Source organism: Stomoxys calcitrans, chromosome 3, assembly GCF_963082655.1.
Source record: "Stomoxys calcitrans chromosome 3, idStoCalc2.1, whole genome shotgun sequence".
NCBI classification, from domain to species: Eukaryota; Metazoa; Arthropoda; class Insecta; order Diptera; family Muscidae; genus Stomoxys; species Stomoxys calcitrans.
The window spans coordinates 180,970,649-180,992,107 of NC_081554.1; the positions used below are offsets into that span (position 1 = coordinate 180,970,649).

Here is a 21,459-nt window from a genome sequence, read left to right on the forward strand (position 1 = left end):
AAAAATCTATTGAAAATCGAATTTTCACTTGGAAAACTTAAAATGGATGCATCTCCTAAACAATGAGTCGTAAAGGGAAATGGGCCTTAAGTCCATCAAAAATCCAGTAAAAATCGACATTTCACTTGGAAAATTTAAAATGTCTGTATCTCCTCAAATATGCGTCGTAGAGGGAAATGGGCTTAAATTTGTGACTCCATCAAAAATCCATTTAAAAATCGAAGTTTCACTTGGAGAACTTAAAATGTCTGTATCTCCTCAAATATGCGTCGTAGAGGGAAATGGGCTTAAATTTGTGACTCCATCAAAAATCCATTTAAAAATCGAAATTTCACTTGGAAAACTTAAAATGGCTGTATCTTCTAAACTATGCGTCGTAGAGGGAAATGGGCCTTAATTCGTGTCTCCAACAAAAATCCTTTAAAAATCGAAACTCCATCAAAAATCCATTTAAAAATCATAATTTCACTTGGAAAACTTAAAATGGCTGTATCTCCTAAATAATGCATCGTAGAGGGAAATGGGCTTAAATTTGTGACTCCATCAAAAATCCATTTAAAAATCATAATTTCACATGGAAAACTTAAAATGTCTGTATCTCCTAAATAATGCGTCGTAGAGGGAAATGGGCTTAAATTTGTGACTCCATCAAAAATCCATTTAAAAATCGAAATTTCACTAGGAAAGCTTAAAATGGCTGTATCTCCTAAACTATGCGTCGTAGAGGGAAATGGGCCTTTATTTGTGTCTCCATCAAAAATCCATTTAAAAATCGAAACTCCAATCGAAACAATGCGTCGTAGAGGGAAATGGGCTTAAATTTGTAACTCCATCAAAAATCCATTTAAAAATCATAATTTCACTTGGAAAACTTAAAATGGCTGAATCTCCTACACAATGCGTCGTAGAGGGAAATGGGGCTTAGTTCGTGACTCCATCAAAAATCCATTAAAAATTGACGTTTCACTTGGAAAACTTAAAATGGCTGTATCTCCTAAATAATGCGCCGTAGAGGGAAACGGATTTAATTCGAGACTCCAACAAAAATCCATTAAAAATTCGAAATTTCACTTGGAAAACTTAAAATGGATGTATCTCCTAAACTATGCGTCGTAAAGGTAAACGTGACTCCATCAAAAATCTTTTAAAAATCGAAATTTCACTTGGAAAACTTAAAATGGCTGTATCTCCTAAACTATGCGTCGTAGAGGGAAATGGGCCTTAATTCGTGACTCCATCAAAAACCCTTTAAAAATCGAAACTCCATAAAAAATCCATTTAAAAATCGAAATTTCACTTGGAAAAATTGGGCCTTAATTCGTGACTCCATCAAAAATCCTTTAAAAATAGAAATTTCACTTGAAAAACATAAAATGGCTGTATCTCCAAAACTGTGCGTTGTAGAGGGAATTTCAAAGAAATCGGTTCCGATTTAGATATAGCTCTTATATATACATATCGTCCGATTTTCACTCCTTGAGCAACTGCAAGCGCATTTATTGACCAATCTTTCCAAAACTTTGTAAAACGCTTTCCTCGATGACTTCCACAATACCTACAAAATTTAGTCGAAATCAGTTCAGATTTAGATATAGCTCCCATATATATCGTCCGATTTGCAATAATAATGCATAAAAAATAGTCCATCCGTCGAGCGTCAGCAAAGATTTTGAATATTGCATAGCATAATCACTGTTTTGCATGCCATCACCGCACACATTTGCCGTGGCTTCAATCAGACGAGGACGGTTCTCATGGCACTGGACCAATCGAAGGCATTCGGTCAACCATGCCAAACTAATTGAGGACATTGCCAACACGTCCCTCCAGCCAGGGACGTCACGTATTATCTGTGTGCTCGGCAATTGTTTGTAGAAAATAGGGATAAAAAGTCAAAACCTCGTAGAGTGAAACAGGGAGTTCCCCAAGCCGGTGTGACCTATTGTGACATCTGGGATAGGTTAAATGTCTTCTTCAACGAACTTGCCGCTTATTTAGCTGCAAGATACCTGAAGTAAAGGCCTGTGCAAGACCATTCATTTCTTTTTTTAAGATACACTTACAACCATAGAGTACTTCAAGAACTGAACTCTTCGTTTAAAGATACAACATTGTAAAAGACAATTGAGAACTGAGTTAAACAGATGACAAGACACGAGTGAATGAAAAAAGAGAGATTGATTCAGATTTCAGTAAGTGCATGTTGCCCAATGCATGAATTCGGGTACAGTTTGCTTCAGACAAAGTATTTTTCTTATCGTCTGCTTTCGTAGTACGAAATTCTTACGAAGGCAACGTGGCTGATTTGACAAAAGCATGGGTGTTCCTTGAGGGTAGCATTTGGATTTTGTGGCATGTGGGCAATGGTTTGTCATTGTGCTGCTAAAACATCAGGACAAGGATTGCTTCTTCAAGCTATTCGTATAGTGGGGTGAAGTATGTTATTGCCATCTGTTGTGTTTGCAGCTTCGTTGTTCGATCTTTTACAGTGAGGATGCTGCTGCATATTTTCTCATTAAAGTCTAAAGAAATATTGGTGATAGAAGTCATACACACATGACCAGGAGATATTTGGTTTAAGACCGGAAGCAGGGAGCTGCTTGCCAATATCGACAAATAAATAGCTTCTTAACTTTTCAAGGTGGAAAGAAAACTTTTTGTACGGAAGCATATGTATATACATCAGCGAAATACCACATCAGTCCAAAACGAAAATAATAGCTTCTATATATGGGAGTGTGATTTTTCTTATTTGTATGCACTCATATAAAGTAAATGGAATATTGAATATTGCACATTTGTCCCTCATTAGAATTTCACCTTCAAACCTGCCATTTGTAAACTTGTGTTTGTATGTTTACATATTAATGGTTATTTACCTACTGAAAATTAAAAATCCAATGTCTTCAATTTAGTGCCTATGATTGCTTATTAATTTTAGTTTATATACCCCACGCCACTACTGTGTAGCTGAGTAATATAACTATGTGCATTTGTTGGCAACGCTAAGAAGGAAAAGAGCTAGACTCATGTTCAATCACACTAATGAGCTTAGAATAACAACCTGATTCTGTCTATCTGTCTATGTACACTCAGGGAAATTTGTTAGTAAAAGCAGCAAAAATGTTTGCTGTAACAGCAGAAAGTCTGCTAAAACTGCAAACATTTTCAGCTGTTTTTAAATTTGAAAAAGTTAAAAAACGTTCAAAAAAAGTCATAATTGTTTCAAAAATGTTTATATTTCAGCATATCTCTCCATTTTGCTATGTCAAATTTTCTACAATTTGCTAATTTTTTAACGAATTTAAACAGCAGCAGACAATATAATTAAGTTTAAAATTGACAAATTTTTGTATGAATATGTAGCAAATGCCCCAATAATTGCTAGAAAGTTCAAACATTTTGAATGTATTTATTCAAAAATTTAAAATTTTTTATTTAATGTCAGCAGATAGTGTTTGCTGATATCAGCAGACTAATTTTTTTGGGTGTATTCATTTAATCAAAGTACAGGTTGTGTTGTTGTTGTGTGTGGTTTGAATTGTGTTTTCAATTAAAAAATTTAATTTTTCTTTAATGTCAGCAGACAGTGTATGCTGATATCAGCAGACTAATTTTTCTGGGTGTATTCATGTAATCAAAGTACAGGTTGTGTTGTCGTCGGTGTGTGGTTGTGGTGTATTGTATTTCATCCATTCGTCTGCTAGTTTCTGTTAAATATCTAGATTCAGGGATTCTGCGACTAAGAGTGGGTGCATCTAGAGGGATCTAAGCCCTGAGTCGAGTGAGATTGATTGCGCAGTTAAGCATTTGGGGCATGTTGTATAGCCCCAGGTTGCAATTGGGACTCCCATTCAGCAAGCTAACATCAATCCTAGCTCTGTAGGAACTGAGATGGCTGCATCGGCCGAAACGCAAACTGTGTTCACTCGGTAGCTGTTTACCACTTTTGCAAATGTGTCTGATATCCGCTTGAAACGCCGCCTGATTGAGAGGTTCTCTCTTCTAGCGCTGAAACTCTAGCTCTCTTTTTGAAGATCCAATCTGATGTCTCTGATCTGTGGCTGTGATAGCAGCCCAGTAGATACTGTTTAGACAACATGTAGTATGCTGCTGATGGAGGCGGTTAATTTGAGAACTGGGAGACTTCCCGTCGCAGCACGTACACTTAACCAAATTTGTTCTTCAAAACAGCAAAAATGTTTGCTAAAACAGCAGTTTTTATCTGCTGAAAATGGGAAAGCTGCTTTTTTTGAGTACACAAATCTGCTGAAAAAATGTGTATGCTACTTTTAATGGTTGCGTGTTACTTGTTTTGATTACTTTAGGATATTTTTAGAAATTTTGTTGGAAGAGATGATTTTAATTTGTGGAATATAACTGTAAAGAAGCTACTGGATTGGGTAGCTTCTTTACATTGGTATACATTTCGAAATATAGCTGAGCCAGCTCGCATTTTTTGTTATTGCTCTACTAATGTGCACATGACTTGCATGGCCTTTTGTATCTAAATTTTAAGAAAAAAGATTATGGAAAGTATGCATTCAGTGGTGATTATAAACATCCACTGAGACACACATTTACATATGTGTTCAATTTTTCTTCTAACTTTCCCTTCATAATTAAGCAGCAGTCATTTTCAGCCAACAGCAGACTTTTCTTACTGTTGAAAACCTGTTACTCTGAAATTGCAGTACTACTGCTGTAATAGTAGAACTATGAGTGTAGGGCAGCATTATGGCAGGTGTGAATTTTCCACTGTGTGACGCTCAGATAGCGAGTCTACACCGGCGCTGCATAGTTTACCACTGGCAGGCCAATTGCTTTATACGTAGTCAACAATTTTTGTTTGATGGCAATCAAGTTGAGGACCTTGTTTATGCTTCTGACTTCGTCGTAAATGGAAGTGACTTGGCCGGAAGACCTGCAAATGCTGTCAAATGTGACATCAAGTATTTTGAGATTGTTGGTGGTTGAAACCTTACACCATCGACTCTCACATTTAACTGCCCAAGTGAACAGTGTGCAGTGAACAGTGTGAATGAAGATATTTGATTGCGGATATGATAAAATTTCTTGCACAAAATAAGCGGAAAATAAGCCAGAAGTTGATTCATGGGGCTTGGTCACCACGAGCATGTCAAATTTTTAATTGCTTCACAAACAGCCATTTATGGACCTTGCAAACCCCTACAAAAAACATGTTGAAAAGTCTGGAAAATCTCTAAAAGTTTATGAGTTATTGGACTTACAACAACGCCTTCGGAGGAATTTTTCGTTTGACGCTAGAAACAAAGGCCTGCACAAGACCATTTGGTGACTATTCGTGAACGCTGAACCCACACGATGTTGTATTTCAAGTCTACTGAAGAGCGAGACACTGAAGAAAGTAAAACGCACAAGTTGCTGTTTAGTAGATAAATTTGGAAAACAACCTTCATTCGGTGATTGGTAGTATTTTTATCTCGAATTCATCGCCGCTTACGGGGAGTTATGAACAAGTAAAAGCGTGCTAAGTTCGGTCGGGAAGAATCTTGGGAACATACCAACATTGATTCTGCTAAAATATGGGAGCTATATCTAGTTATAGACCGAATTGGACCGTACTTAGCGCAGTTGTTGAGAGTCATACTAGAACACTATATGCAACATTTTAGCCAAATCGGAAAAAACGCGCCTTGTAAGGGTTCAAATCGGGAGATCGGTTTATATGGGAGCTATATCAGATTACAAACTGATTGGACCGTACTTGGCTCCTTTGTTGGGAGTCATAACAGAATATTTTGTGCAAAATTTCAGCCAAATCGGATGAAAATTGAGGCTTCTAGGGGCTCAGGAAGTCAAATCGGAAGATCGGTTTATATGGCAGCTATATCAGATTATAGACTGATTTGGACCGTACTTGGCTCCGTTGTTGGGAGTCATAACAGAGTACTTTGTGCAAAATTTCAGCCAAATCGGATGAAAATTGAGGCTTCCAGGGGCTCAAGAAGTCAAATCGGGAGACTGGTTTATATGGGAGCTATTTCAGGATAGAGACCGATTTGAACCGTACTTAGCACAGTTGTTGGAAGTCATAACAGAGTACCGCATGCAAAATTTCAGCCAAATCAGACAAAAATTATGGCTTCCATGGGCTCAAGAATTCAAATCGAGAGAATGGTTTATATGGGATCTATATCAGATTATATACGGATTTAAACCGTACTTGACACAGTTGTCATAACAGAACTCTATATGCCATATTTCGGCCAAATCGGACAAAAATTGTGGCTTCCATGGGCTCAATAATTCAAATCGGGAGATCGGTTTATATGGGAGCTATATCAGGCTCTAGACCGATTTGAACCGTACTTGCCACAGTTGTTGGAAATCATAACAGAATACTTTGCGCAAAATTTCAGCCAAATCAGAAAAAATTATGGCTTCCATGGGCTCAAGATCGGTTTATATGGGAGCTATCCAAATCTGAACCGATCAATCAAACCAATCAATAGAAAGTATCTGTGCCAAATTGAAATATAGGTAGAGGTTAAACAGTGCAGGAGATATCAACCGCCTTGGGAAACACCCTGTTTCACTCTACGATATTTCGACTTATTATCCCTAAATTCATTAATGACTGGCGTCATCACAGATAATTCGCTGCCCAGCGTTTCAGGCCTGGTTGAATGGACCTGTTGGCGAAGTCCTCAAATAGTTTAGCATAGCTGACCGCCACGAATGCCTTCGATAGGTCCAGTGCCATGAGGACCGTCCTATCACATGGCTTGGGCTGATTATAATGTGTGCGCTGATGGCATGCTAAGCAGTTCTTGTGCTATGCAGTCTTCGAAATCCATGCTGGTGCTCAACAAATGGGAATTTGCCAACTAGGCTCTGGAGGAAAAGTCTTTTAAGTGTCTTCACTAACGGCTAGAGAAGTGAGATCAGTCTGTAGGACTCTCTCTTACCTGTGTACTTTCTAGGCTTCAGTAGCGGGTTCACTCTGCCCACACATTAATGGTTAAACCTTTAGGAACTTGGCCTACGGTAAAGCATGACTCTTTTCGTTTACAGCAAAATAAGCTTTGTTGCGCGTAAAGATAATTCCTTGGCCTTGTTTATCTCTTTCATTTGGCAAAAGAGAGGGAAATAGAGAGAGACAGTATATATATGCGCACGCTCATACATTTTGTTATAACATTGTGGCTCCTTATGGCTACACAGAAAAAAAAAATCTTAGAAAAAACCAACTACCAGATTTATCTGTGAAACTTTAAATTCTCAACGAATTTTAGCATTGAATCGAAGACATTATTTATTGAAGTACGTAAGTAAGTCAATACAAGAGACTTGATAGACAAAATTAATGAAATTTTGTTGACTTTCAACAAATTCTTTAGTTGAGGTAGTTGTTAAAATAGGCGTACTACCATGAAGAGAAAAAACCCCAATGCCATTCATGACTTGAAAACCCAGGTTCGAGTTCCCGGTCGACCAAAAAAAAATTAAATTTTTTTTCATTAATTTTATTCTAGAAAATTCGGCATAAAAAATATGAATTTCGTATTCAGAAAATTTTTTTAAATTTAATTAACTGAGACACTTATTACTGTGCAGCAGTACTTATTGCTTTATTTCATCATGAGGAAGATTCTGTCGGTAGACTAGAGAATGCGTGCAAGACTACCAAACATTAGATCATGAGTTCAGTTCAATGCGGCACCAATATTATTAAAATTTGTTTTTAAGGGTAATAGTAGAGAGTGAAGGAGGAAAACCCGAGAGCAGCGGTAAAACGAACGAGACAAAGCAGCGCGAGCCGAACAAAGAAAACAAATACACCACCACCCGAATGCAAAGCAAATCCGTTGGCTGGTTAAATGTTTTTTTGCCTTGCTTAAGGTTGTTGTTATATGTTGGCTTGCAAAGAGTGCCTTTCAACAACAAATTTGTACATTGGGTCGTTGAGATTCAAAATAAATTGTTGCGAGAAAATTAACAACTTTCATAGTTGTTTTTTCGACCAAAGTTGTTGTTTCTCAAAATTATTTTTTTCTGTGTAGTATCAAGTAAAATACGCCTTCTGTGGGCTAAAGGTGTACAACCCGGAGATCGGGTCTCTATGCAGTATATACAGCATATATGGAAAAATATGATATGCAATATAATTATAAGACAGCTATATCAAAATACGGTCCTATTTGAAACATTTTCAGTATGGGCTGCGATAAATTTCAGAGAAATCATCCCAAAAAATGGGGTTGTATGCATCTGTATGGGGTCTTTTGGGATTATATATATGTTGGGGATATATTTGTAACCACCTGGTCTTAATGTAGTGAGTATTTGAGTTTGCTTAACATAACCTTCCTACCATCTACCTGCTATTAAGCCAGTCTTCATACTTTGGAAGCACACAATAATTGCCTAATATGAAATTAATTATTTGAATGGTTTGGATTAGTTTTATATTTGTCACAGCAAGCCCCCCCAAACCAACCTTCTCAACTATTTCCTCGTATTTTGGTCATGCCCATGTATGGTTCCATTTGTTGCTCTACGTTTTTTTTTTACCATTCAAATGGCAATATGTTCCAACAGTTTATATGCACATTTATTACAATAGTAATTAATAAAAACCCAATACAAACGATCACCTCACAAACGACCATGGGAATAATCAGCAAAGCTCGAGTGCCCAAAAGACAGTCAGTCCAACAATTAGTTTTTGGTCAAGTACGAGTCTATGCAGAAGTGCTGTGCAAGCGGGGAATAAATATTTTACAAGCATTGCAACCTAACGATGCTTACCACTCAAACCAAAGATCCTCTAGCCAAGTTTGGAGATTTTCTCTTCAAATTAGAATTGTTTGAGGTCAGTGAATTGACGCTGGAGTATGCCCGAAGAGAATTAAACGAAACACCGGAAAATATTGAAAATGGTTTGAGAGAATTGAGACAATTACTTAAAGGTCAATATAGATAGATCATTCTTGTAAGACATTATCTGAAATTGTGTATTTTTTTAAATTTTCAGATGACTCCCAATTGAAAACCCCGCTGGAGAGTGACTCATGGCTGTTGGGATTTCTAAGACTGCGTAATTTCGATCCAGAAAGTGCCTATGAAAAGGTGAGTAAGAACAAATAAAGTTCGGCCAGGCCGAATCCTTTATACCCTCCACCATGGATTGCATTTGTCAAGTAGTTTGAATGACTTTTTCCAATATACATAGATGGGCTATATCAAGTTATTAACCGATGTGTACCATACTTGTCACGGCTGTTAGAAGTCATAGAAAAACGCCAACTCCAAAATTTCAGTCAAATCGAGTAACAATTACGCCCTCTAGGGGCCCAGAAAGTCGAGTTGGGAGATCGGTGAATATAGCAGCTATATCAGGTTATCAACCGATTTAGACAATACTTGCAAAAGTTGTTGAAAGTTATGACAAACCGACACTTGCAAAATTTCAACCAAATTCGATAAGAATGGCGCCCTTTTGAAGCCCAAGAGGTCTAATCGTGAGATTTGTTTATGTGGTTTAGACCATTACTTGGCATAGTTGTTGGAAGTCATAGCAAAAGGATATATGCAAAATTTCAGCCAAATTGGATAGGAATTACGCTCTCTAGAAGCTCAAGAACTCTAATTGGGAAATCGGTTTATATGGCAGCTTTATCAGGTTCAGTGTTGCCGTTTTTGGTAGGTTCCTACCAATGTTGGTAGGTTTTTATACCCACCACCGAAGGATTGGGGTTTATTCATTTTGCCATTCCGTTTGCAAAACATCAAAATATCCATTTCCGACCCTATAAAGTATATGTATATTCTTGATCAGCGTAAAAATCTAAGACGATCTAGCCATGTCCGTCCGTCTGTTTGTTGAAATCACGCTACAGTCTTTAAAAAAGAGATATTGAGCTGAATTTTTGCAAAGATTCTTTTTTTGTCCATAAGCAGGTTGAATTCGAAGATGGGCTATATCGGACTATATCTAGATATAGCCCCCATATAGACCGATCCGCCGATTTAGGGTCTTAGGCCCATTAAAGTCACATTTATTATCCGATTTTGCTGAAATTTGGGACAGTGGGTTGTGTTAGGCTCTTCGGCTGCCTTCTTCAATTTGGCCCAGATCGGTCGAGATTTGGATATAGCTGCCATATAGACCGATCCGCCAATTTGAGGTCTTAGGCCCATAAATGCCACATTTATTATCCAATTTTACTGAAATTTGGGAAAGTAATTTGTGTTTGGCCCTTCGATATCCTTCTTTAATTTTGCCTAGATCAGTTCAGATTTGGATATAGCTGCCATATTCACCCATCTCTCGATTTAAGGACTTGCGGCCATAAAAGGCGCATTTACTGTCGGATGTCGCCAAAATTTGGGACAGTGAGTTGTGTTAGGCCCTTCGACATCCTTCCAAAATTTTGCCCTGATCGATCCAGATTTGGCTATAGCTGCCATATAGACAGATCCCTCGATGTAAGGTTTTGGGTCCATAAAAGGCGCATTTATTGTCCGATGTCGCCGAAATTTGGGACTGTGAGTTAAGTTAAGGCTCTCGACATACTTCTGCAATATGGCATAGATCGGTCCAGATTTGGATATAGCTGCCATATAGATCGATCTCTCGATTTAGGGTTTTGAGCCCATAAAAGGTGCATTTATTGTCTGATGTCGCCGAAATTTGGGACAGTGAGTTAAGTTAAGCCCCTCGACTTACTTCTGCAATATGGCTCAGATCGGTCCTGATTTGGATATAGCAGCCATATAGACCGATCTCTCGATTTAAGGTTTTTGGGCTCATAAAAGGTGCATTTATTGTCCGATGTCGCCGAAATTTGGGATAGTGAGTTGTGTTAGGCCCTTCGACATTTTTCTGCAATTTTGCCAGATCGGTCAAGATTTGAATATAGCAGCCATATAGACTGATCTCTCGATTTAAGGTTTTGGGCCTTTAAAAGGCGCATTTATTGTCCGATTTCGCCAAAATTTGGGACAGTGAGTTATGTTAGGCTCTTTGACTTTTTTCTGAAGCTTGGTCCAGATCGGTCCAGACTTGGATATAGCTGCCATATAGACCGATATCTAGATTTAATGTCTTGGAACCATTAAAGGTGCATTTATAATCCGGTTTCACTAAAATTTGATACAGTGACTTATGTTAGGCTTTTCGACATCCGTGTCGTATATGGTTCAGATCGGTTTATATCGTTATACACAATTAAACAATGACTTATACTTATAAGTATTTGGTCCAAATCGGAACATATTTTGATACAGCTGCTATGGGACATATGATATGTATTTTTTACCGGCTTTTGACTTAAGGTGGTTTACATGTATACCCGAGGTGGTGTGTATCCAAAGTTCGGCCCGGCCAAACTTAACGCCTTTTTACTTGTTATTCTCTTGGCAGGTTGGCTGACCTCAATTTTTGGTAGGTTTTTCCAACATATAAATACTAGGTTAATTACTGAGCAAATTGCCGTGGATAACTCAAAATTATTTCATTTCTTGTCGATTCTGGAAAGAAAAAATAACTCAGAGAAAAACCCAACTATCGAATTGGTAGTGAAATTTTAAATTGTCAACGAATTTTATCATTGATCTGAAGACTATATGTTGAAGTAGGTTTGTAGAGATTTGACAAACAAAATAATTGGAATTTTGTGGATTTTCAACAAATTCTTTTGATGGGTTAGTTGTTAAAATGTGCGTTCTACCATGTCGCACACAAGACTCCCATGCCATTAAGTACTTGAAAACACAGGTTCGAAACCCCAGGCTGGTCAACAATAAATTTTATTTTTTAAAAGTGGTTTTTATATATTTTTAAAATCGAATTTTATTGCGAGGTTAGCATGACACTGAACGCCTGGGTTCGAATCTAGGCGAGACAATCAGAAAAAAATTCAGCGATGGTTTTCTCCTCCTAATGTTGACAACATTTGTGAGGTACTATGCCATGTAAAACTTCTCTCCAAAGAGGTGTCACACTGCGGCACGCCGTTCGGACTCGGCTATAAAAATGAGGCCCCTTATCGTTAAGCTTAAAAAACTTGAATCAGACTGCACTCATTGACATGTGAGAGGTTTGCCCCTGTAGAGAATGCGAGCAAGACTACCGAATATGAAATCATGGGCTCAAATCACGCGGCGGCAAAATTAACAAAATTGGATTTTAGGGTATTACTAGAGAGAGAGAGAGAGAGAGAAAGTGGCAGAGAAAAACTCTGAGAGCAAAGCAGTTAACGAACAAGACAAGCAGCGCGAGAGAAACTAAAAACACCACCACACCGAATCTGTGCAGCAAAGCACATGTGGTGGCTGGTTAAATGTTTTCTTGTTTTACCTATGGACATATTGTTGTTGTCATATATTGGCTTGAAAAGAGTGCCTTTCAACAACAAATTTTGTACTTTGGGTCGTTGAAACTCAAAATAAATTGTTGCAGTAAAATTAACAAATTTCGTCGTCGTTTTTTTTGACAAAAGTTGTTTTTCAAAAAAATTTTTTCTGTGTATATTCGTTATGAGTGCAGAATAAAACCATGGATTTGGAGGGGCCAAATACTGATACATGGCGTCTCACTGCTTGAAATTTTAGAAAACAGGGCGTAAGTTCTTACATTGGCAGTAACCAGTAAGTACCAGTGTTAAGAGATCTCTTTAAAATTTCGTAAATTGTGGATAAGTTTAAAATTGACCTGTTCAGTGCCTTCACTCGTAAAATAGGTCTATATGGTAGATGCATACAAATATGTTCAGGTCTGGTACATACTCAGATGTTGAGTATGAGGGTGTATGCAACTTACCTTAAAAGCGAAAATGGGTAGTAAAAGCGTATTACTAGGAACAAACACTTCAATCGGGAGATCGGTTTGTCCAAACTCTTCAAACTTAAAATGACTGTATCTCCTAAACTATGCATCCTAGAGGGAAATGGGCTTTTATTCGTAACTCCATCATTCATTAAAAATTTAAATTTCAAGATTTATTATGGGGAGATCGGTATGAATGGTGCTATATCAACATATAGACCATCTTTGAATTTTAGGCAATAGAGTGATTTCAACAAACGACGATCTAGTATGTATACTTTGTATGATGCATAATTTGATGTGTTCACTCATAGAAAAAAAAACTCTTGAGTGGCAACACTGATCACGTTATGAGCTGATTTGTACCACACTTAGCACAATTTTTGGAAGTAGGACCAAAACACCACGTGCAAAATTTCAGCCAAATTAAATAAGAAATGCGCCCTTTAGAAGCTCAAGAAGCCAAGACCTACGATCGTTTTATATGGCAGCTATATTAAAACATGGACCGATTTGGTAAATTTTCAAGTGCCTAGCTTTGCTCCTTTGAAAGTTGACGTTCTTTCGACAGAACGATGGACGACCATGGCTAGATCGACTTAAAATGTCATGACGATCAAGAAAAAATATATGGGGTCTTAGAAGCATATTTCGAGGCGCTACAAACGGAATGACGAAATTAGTATATCCCCATCCTATGGTGGAGGATATAAACATTTTAGTGACTCATTCAGAGAATAACCCGATTTGCTCCTACGAGATGCGTTGAACACGACTCTCACTTTCGTGGACTTGTGTTCTGGACGGACGACTGCGTGGTGGGGTAGATAAAAGGAATTGTATTTTCCACCACAGTTGATATCCTGAAACGAGGTCTTCTGAGCATGACTGCAAGAAATGCATTCGTTTAAAACCGAATTTTACTCTGTATTGTATTTAGCTCAGGACCACCGCAGAGCTTTGTCTCCATCCGATTGTACTGAGCCAGAGCCAGTAAGCGATATGAGCCAAGAGATAGAGAATAGGGGAATTCTGCTTTCTATTCATTATCCGTGCAAAGAACTTGATAAATGCGATCCATAGTGGAGGGTATATAAGATTCAGCCCGGCTGAATTGAGGACTGGGCGCCTGGATTACCAGTGCAGGGGTCGTGGGTTCGATTCCCGCCAGAAGCCTTGGTCTGTCGCTACTGTGGTATCACAATGGACTTAAAATTGTCTAAGTGAGCCCGTAAAGGACTGCCACCCTTATCTAACCTAACCAACCTGTACCTATTAACCTTAATTGTATATGTTTCCATTTATAGATCAAAATGTACTATCAATTCAGAAAGCGTTACGAAAATTTGGCTAAAACAGCTATGCCTAGCCGACTGAAGCATATATTTGATATGAGCCTTGCTCTGCCACTCCCTAAACGTGATCAATGTGAAAGGCGTATTGTATTGGTGCGGTCAGGAAGTAAGTTTACCTTACATTTCACTATAATCAGTTTTAACATATTAAAAATCTTTGTATTTAATGTTTTATGGTTTCAGAATATTGGGATTTAAAAAAAGTTCACAAAGATGATTTCTTTCAAGCGGGTGGAATGTGTCATGAACTTTGCGCCATGGAGCCAGCATCAAAAATTCACGGTTTAGTGTCTATATGCGACATGGATGGACTGACTGTGGAACACGCTCTCAAACTTACATTGAAATATACCAAACGTAATGTGGAATCCTATCAGGAGGGATCATCGTTTCGTCCTTGTGCCTTGCATTTTGTCAATGAACCATCGCTTTTTCATGCCTGCTTTAAACTGGCTCGTCCTTTTCTAAACAAGGAGTGGTCCAAATGTATTCACTTTCATGGTAACAATATGGAGTCGTTGCATAAATTTATCTCACCAGAATGTTTGCCAGAGTGTTATGGGGGAACCATGAAACTGGAACTTAACTATGGGCCGCAATTTTACGAAGTGATAAAAATGTTCGAAGAAGATTTTATTAGAAATTATAATTATGGATATAAAAAATAATTTAAGTTGAATTTTTATGAATAAATAAAATGTATTTTTTTATAAGGTAGGAAAACCCCAAAAAGAAAATATCATTTTATTCCCCACATCATAGGATGGTTGGGATTTCAAATAATTAAAAGAAACCAACTTGAGTTTGCAGACACCGTTGGATTCGTGAGGAAAAACTCCTTCCGTAGAGGTGCTGGATGAAGCAATACTGTAAAGTTTTCTGTGAAAAACATTGCTAAAACCAAATTTTTTGGACGTAAAAATTCAAGGTCGTTTTCAAGACCAAAAACGCTGTAACTCCTTAATTTTTTCGAACTTCGAAAATTTTCCAGCATTCCGCAATTCGAAATTCGAAGAAGACTCGAACAATTAACAAAATTACTTAAAATTTAACATTTTATTTTTTTTGCAAAGGCTAACCCCTTATGAAAATTTGCAATTTTTGATGCGAAAAAAATTTTCGAGTTAAGTATACAGTATTGAAGATTATGGCAAAAAATTCGGATTAGTGCAACTCCTATGTTTTTTCTTCAAAAAACAAGCTCAAAATCGCATTATTAATATCCGAAAAATGCTAAAAAAATCAAGGTGAGTTTGAAATTGCTGTAACATCTTTAGTTTTGCGAATTTCAAAATTCTGAGGACACCGTTGGATTCGTGAAGAAAATCTCTTTCCGTAATGGTGCTGGACGAAGCAATACTCTTTTCTGTTTCCTTAAAAACTATACAGTATTGCATCAAAAACGCATAATTCATATCCAGAAAATACAAAAAAACCAACGTGAGTTTGCAAGTGCTGTAACTTCATTAGTTTTGCAATCTTCACAATTTTTCAGACACCGTTGGATTCGTGAGGAAAAACTCTTTCCGCAGAGGTGCTGGATGAAGCAGTACTGTAAAGTTTTCTGTGAAAAACATTGCTAAAACCAAATTTTTTTGGGCGTAAAAATTCAAGGTCGTTTTCAAGACCAAAAACGCTGTAACTCCTTAATTTTTTCGAATTTCGAAAATTTTCCAGCATTCCGCAATTCGAAATTCGAAGAAGATTCGAACAATTAACAAAATTACTTAAAATTTCACATTTTATTTTTTTTTTGCATTTTTTTAGCAAAGGCTAATCCCTTATGAAAATTTGCAATTTTTGATGGGAAAAAATTTTTCGAGTTGAGTATACAGTATTGAAGATTATGGCAAAAAATTCGGATTAGTGCAACTCCTATGTTTTTTCTTCAAAAAACAAGCTCAAAATCGCATAATTAATATCCGAAAAATGCTAAAAAAATCAAGGTGAGTTTGAAATTGCTGTAACATCTTTAGTTTTGCGAATTTCAAAATTCTGAGGACACCGTTGAACTCGTGAAGAAACTCTCTTTCCGTAATGGTGCTGGACGAAGCAATACTCTTTTCAGTTTCCTTAAAAACTATAGAGTATTGCTTCAAAAACGCATAATTCATATCCAGAAAATACAAAAAAACCAACGTGAGTTTGCAAGTGCTGTAACTTCATTAGTTTTGCAATCTTCACAATTTTTCAGATACCGTTGTATTCGTGAGGAAAAACTCTTTCCGTAGAGGTGCTGGATGAAGCAATACTGTAAAGTTTTCTGTGAAAAACATTGCCAAAACCAAATTTTTTTGGGCGTAATAATTCAAGGTCGTTTTCAAGAGCAAAAACGCTGTAACTCCTTAATTTTTTCGAATTTCGAAAATTTTCCAGCATTTCGCAATTCGAAATTCGAAGAAGATTCGAACAATTAACAAAATTACTTAAAATTTCACATTTTATTTTTTTTTGCATTTTTTTAGCAAAGGCTAACTAACCCCTTATGAAAATTTGCAATTTTTGATGCGAAAAAATTTTTCGAGTTGAGTATACAGTATTGAAGATTATGGCAAAAAATTCGGATTAGTGCAACTCCTATATGTTTTTTCTTCAAAAACAAGCTCAAAATCGCATAATTAATATCCGAAAAATGCTAAAAAAAATCAAGGTGAGTTTGAAATTGCTGTAACATCTTTAGTTTTGCGAATTTCAAAATTCTGAGGACACCGTTGAACTCGTGAAGAAACTCTCTTTCCGTAATGGTGCTGGACGAAGCAATACTCTTTTCTGTTTCCTTAAAAACTATACAGTATTGCGTCAAAAACGCATAATTCATATCCAGAAAATACAAAAAAAACAACGTGAGACACCGTTGGATTCGTGAAGAAAAACTCTTTCCGTAGAGGTGCTGGATGAAGCAATACTGTAAAGTTTTCTGTGAAAAACATTGCTAAAACCAAATTTTTTTGGGCGTAAAAATTCAAGGTCGTTTTCAAGACCAAAAACGCTGTAACTCCTTAATTTTTTCGAATTTCGAAAATTTTCCAGCATTCCGCAATTCGAAATTCGAAAAAGATTCGAACAATTAACAAAATTACTTAAAATTTCACATTTTATTTTTTTTTGCATTTTTTTTTAGCAAAGGCTAACTCCTTATAAAAATTTCCAATTTTTGATGCGAAAAATTTTTTTCGAGTTGAGTATACAGTATTGAAGATTATGGCAAAAAATTCGGATTAGTGCAACTCCTATGTTTTTTCTTCAAAAAAACAAGCTCAAAATCGCATTATTTATATCCGAAAAATGCTAAAAAAATCAAGGTGAGTTTGAAATTGCTGTTACATCTATAGTTTTGCGAATTTCAAAATTCTGAGGACACCGTTGGATTCGTGAAGAAAATGTCTTTCTGTAATGGTGCTGGACGAAGCAATACTCTTTTCAGTTTCCTTAAAAACTATACAGTATTGCGTCAAAAACGCATAATTCATATCCAGAAAATACAAAAAAACCAACGTGAGTTTGCAAGTGCTGTAACTTCATTAGTTTTGCAATCTTCACAATTTTTCAGACACCGTTGGATTCGTGAGGAAAAACTCTTTCCGCAGAGGTGCTGGATGAAGCAGTACTGTAAAGTTTTCTGTGAAAAACATTGCTAAAACCAAATTTTTTTGGGCGTAAAAATTCAAGGTCGTTTTCAAGACCAAAAACACTGTAACTCCTTAATTTTTTCGAATTTCGAAAATTTTCCAGCATTCCGCAATTCGAAATTCGAAGAAGATTCGAACAATTAACAAAATTACTTAAAATTTCACATTTTATTTTTTTTGCATTTTTTTAGCAAAGGCTAACCCCTTATGAAAATTTGCAATTTTTGATGGGAAAAAATTTTTCGAGTTGAGTATACAGTATTGAAGATTATGGCAAAAAATTCGGATTAGTGCAACTCCTATGTTTTTTCTTCAAAAAACAAGCTCAAAATCGCATAATTAATATCCGAAAAATGCTAAAAAAATCAAGGTGAGTTTGAAATTGCTGTAACATCTTTAGTTTTGCGAATTTCTAAATTCTGAGGACACCGTTGGATTCGTGAAGAAAATCTCATTCCGTAATGGTGCTGGACGAAGCAATACTCTTTTCAGTTTCCTTAAAAACTATAGAGTATTGCTTCAAAAACGCATAATTCATATCCAGAAAATACAAAAAAAACCAACGTGAGTTTGCAAGTGCTGTAACTTCATTAGTTTTGCAATCTTCACAATTTTTCGGACACCGTTGGATTCGTGAGGAAAAACTCTTTCCGTAGATGAAGCAATACTGTAAAGTTTTCTGTGAAAAACATTGCTAAAGCCAAATTTTTTTGGGCGTAAAAATTCAAGGTCGTTTTCAAGACCAAAAACGCTGTAATTCCTTAATTTTTTCGAATTTCGAAAATTTCCCAGCATTCCGCAATTCAAAATTCGAAGAAGATTTGAACAATTAACAAAATTACTTAAAATTTCACTTTTTATTTTTTTTGAATTTTTTTAGCAAAGGCTAACCCCTTATGAAAATTTGCAATTTTTGATGCGAAAAAAATTTTCGAGTTGAGTATACAGTATTGAAGATTATGGCGAAAAATTCGGATTAGTGCAACTCCTATGTTTTTTCTTCAAAAAACAAGCTCAAAATCGCATAATGCTAAAAAATCAAGGTGAATTTGAAATTGCTGTAACATCTTTAGTTTTGCAAATTTCAAAATTCTGAGGACACCGTTGGATTCGTGAAGAAAATCTCTTTCCGTAATGGTGCTGGACGAAGCTATACTCTTTTCTGTTTCCTTAGAAACTTTAGAGCATTGCTTCAAAATCTCATATCCAAAAGATTAAAAAAAAACCAACGTGAGTTTGCTATTGCTCTAAATTTCTTAATTTTGCAAACTTCCGACAAATGCAAAAAAAAAATCTCAATCAAGTTTGAAATTGCTGTAACATCTTTATCTTTTTCTGGAAATGGTTTAGCTGCTTTAAAACTGATATCCTTACATGACTTCTAAAGCGCGTATCTTTTATATGATTTATGGTACGACTTCTACTACACATGCCATTATGAGCACAGATTGTGGATCTAAACTTAATATAGCTGTCGCAATAACCAATTGTCAGAAATGACATCTTGAGCGTCGACCGAGTTCAGTTCTCCGAAAAAGGTAAAATTTTTCTGTGGACTGCTGTAATAATATAATATAATGCTCTTGCCTTGAAAAGCTTCGTATTCATCACATTTACTGATGTCAGAGACAAGTGACCTATCCTCTCGTTTCTTCTTACTTCGGCACCCGAAAGCTGCGTATGGTACAATCCATAGATAAGGCCCTCCCAGTACGCTCGTGACTATGACACTTCAGTTTCCCATCCAAAAATACCCATTTGACCTCGCCAGATATCGAAATCGTTCTGTTGACGAAACGTGGCGCCTTGAATCGACACACCATAGTCTTTTTCGTAAACAGGCCAGTCATATTCTTTCTCTGGATTTTTTCGGCTTTCCTGTATAACTGGTTCGCACTCCTACACCTAAGAAGTATTAAAACAAATCCCTCTTTAGTTGGCATCCGTAGTAGACTAGTGGTCACCTATAGGAGTGGCAATAAAATATCCCCTATGGCGTGTCCTGTGCCACCTTATAATTTATCCATATGTCATGGGACCCCCAATTTATCCACCTGTTCTTTAGCTTATGACTTATCCAGTCCCTGAGGCTTCGGTCCACATGATACTGGTCTATGGATAGAATAAGTATGTCGATCCTCATATTGTTAGAAGTCCCTTCGATGTCAATACATACTGCTTATGTGCAAATCTTAAAATCAAAAGGTTCTTCGATTCTATGCGGAATTTCGAGTAGGGCGTTCTCCACCGATCTCCTTTTGACAAAGGCATGCTGGTTATAAAAGGATTTCGAATAGGGACTTGACAACATTGAATTTAATGTGTTGAACGCACTCGCACATTAATCATCGAACTGTCATTGTCAATTTATCCAGTAGACTCATCATTTTCATCATGGTAAAGTACACGAACGAACAACGTCTAAAAATCATAAAAATTGTCTACCGAAATTTGGAGTCGGGAAAAATCATCTTCAGTGGCGAAGCTCATTTTTGGCTAATAGGGTTCGTCAATAAAAATATTCGTTACTGGTCAAGTAAAAATCAAAATCAACATTATCTACAAAACATAACTGTTTGGTGTGGTTTGCATACCGGCGGCGTTATTGGGTCATACTTCTTCGTAGACGATGCCAATCATCACGTACCGTGAATGGACAACGCTGCCGCACTATGCTTATTGATTATTATTGGCTTCAACAGGGCGGTAATAAAGTTTTTGAAATATCTCAAATGGTTTGCGTTTCATTAAAAAAAAAATTGTCAAATTCTATAGCCTCCTCTGACATAGTGCGGAAAATGATGCATCACCACCTATTGAATTTTAAATAGTCTATGTTATACTTACGCTAAATTTGCATTATGACATTTTGAATGCATTATTAGAAATACTTTTAAATATGTATTAGGTCATCGTCTCAAGTACAAATTGAAACAGCAGAAGAAACATAATAATTAAAAAGGCGTTAAGTTCGGCTGGGCCGAACTTTGGATACCCACCACCTGGGGTATATATACGTAAACCACCTTTCGTCATAATCCGGTGAAAAATTCATAATTTATGCCCCCATGCCAGTTATATCGAAATATGGTTAGATTTGGTCCAAACTCGACACGGACATTGAGTGGTATAATAAGTGCAAGTCTTTGTTCAATTTTATACATAGAACAAAATATTGGTGTTTTTGGTAACTAAATTCAAATATAGACATAGAGATCGGTCTATATCGCAGCTACATCCAAATCTAAACCAATATAGACCAAATGAAAGTTGTCGTAGGGACTAACACAACTCACTGTCCAAAATTTCGGCGAAATCGGACAATAAATGCCCCTTTTATGGGCCCAAAAACCTTAAATCGAGAGATCGGTACATCCAAATCTGGGCTGATCTGAGCGAAATTGTAGAATAATATTGGAGCGCCTAACACAATTCACTGTCTCAAATTTTAGCAAAATCGAACTACAAATGCGACTTTTATGGGAGCAAGACCTAAAATCGAGAGATTGGTTTAAATGGCAGCTATATTCAAATCTGGACCGATCGGGACCAAATTGTAGAAGGATGTCGATTGGCCTTGCATAACACACTGCACCAAATTTCAGCAAAATCGGTTAATAAATGTGGCTTTTATAGGCCTAAGATCCTAAATCAGGGG

General features: G+C 36.7%; 1 protein-coding gene across 1 annotated transcript; it reads left to right on the forward strand.

Moving 5' to 3' along the window:
• Positions 1-8,667: 8,667 nt before the first annotated feature.
• LOC106088845 (alpha-tocopherol transfer protein-like) lies at positions 8,668-14,890 on the forward strand. The gene is made up of 4 exons (XM_013254544.2): positions 8,668-8,957; positions 9,023-9,117; positions 14,125-14,278; positions 14,356-14,890. Exons 1-4 carry the CDS (start codon positions 8,789-8,791, stop codon positions 14,838-14,840), a joined length of 903 nt encoding a protein of 300 aa, XP_013109998.2. The 5' UTR covers positions 8,668-8,788; the 3' UTR covers positions 14,841-14,890.
• Positions 14,891-21,459: the final 6,569 nt, after the last annotated feature.

What these genes read in the sequence shown, in the direction of transcription:
- LOC106088845 (XM_013254544.2), top strand. Translation starts at nt 8,789, where the DNA reads ATGCTTACCACTCAAACCAAAGATCCTCTAGCCAAGTTTGGAGATTTT. An exon ending in ATTGAGACAATTACTTAAAG is followed by an intron (nt 8,958 to 9,022) that starts GTCAATATAGAT and finishes TTAAATTTTCAG; the next exon opens with ATGACTCCCAATTGAAAACC. An exon ending in CAGAAAGTGCCTATGAAAAG is followed by an intron (nt 9,118 to 14,124) that starts GTGAGTAAGAAC and finishes TTCCATTTATAG; the next exon opens with ATCAAAATGTACTATCAATT.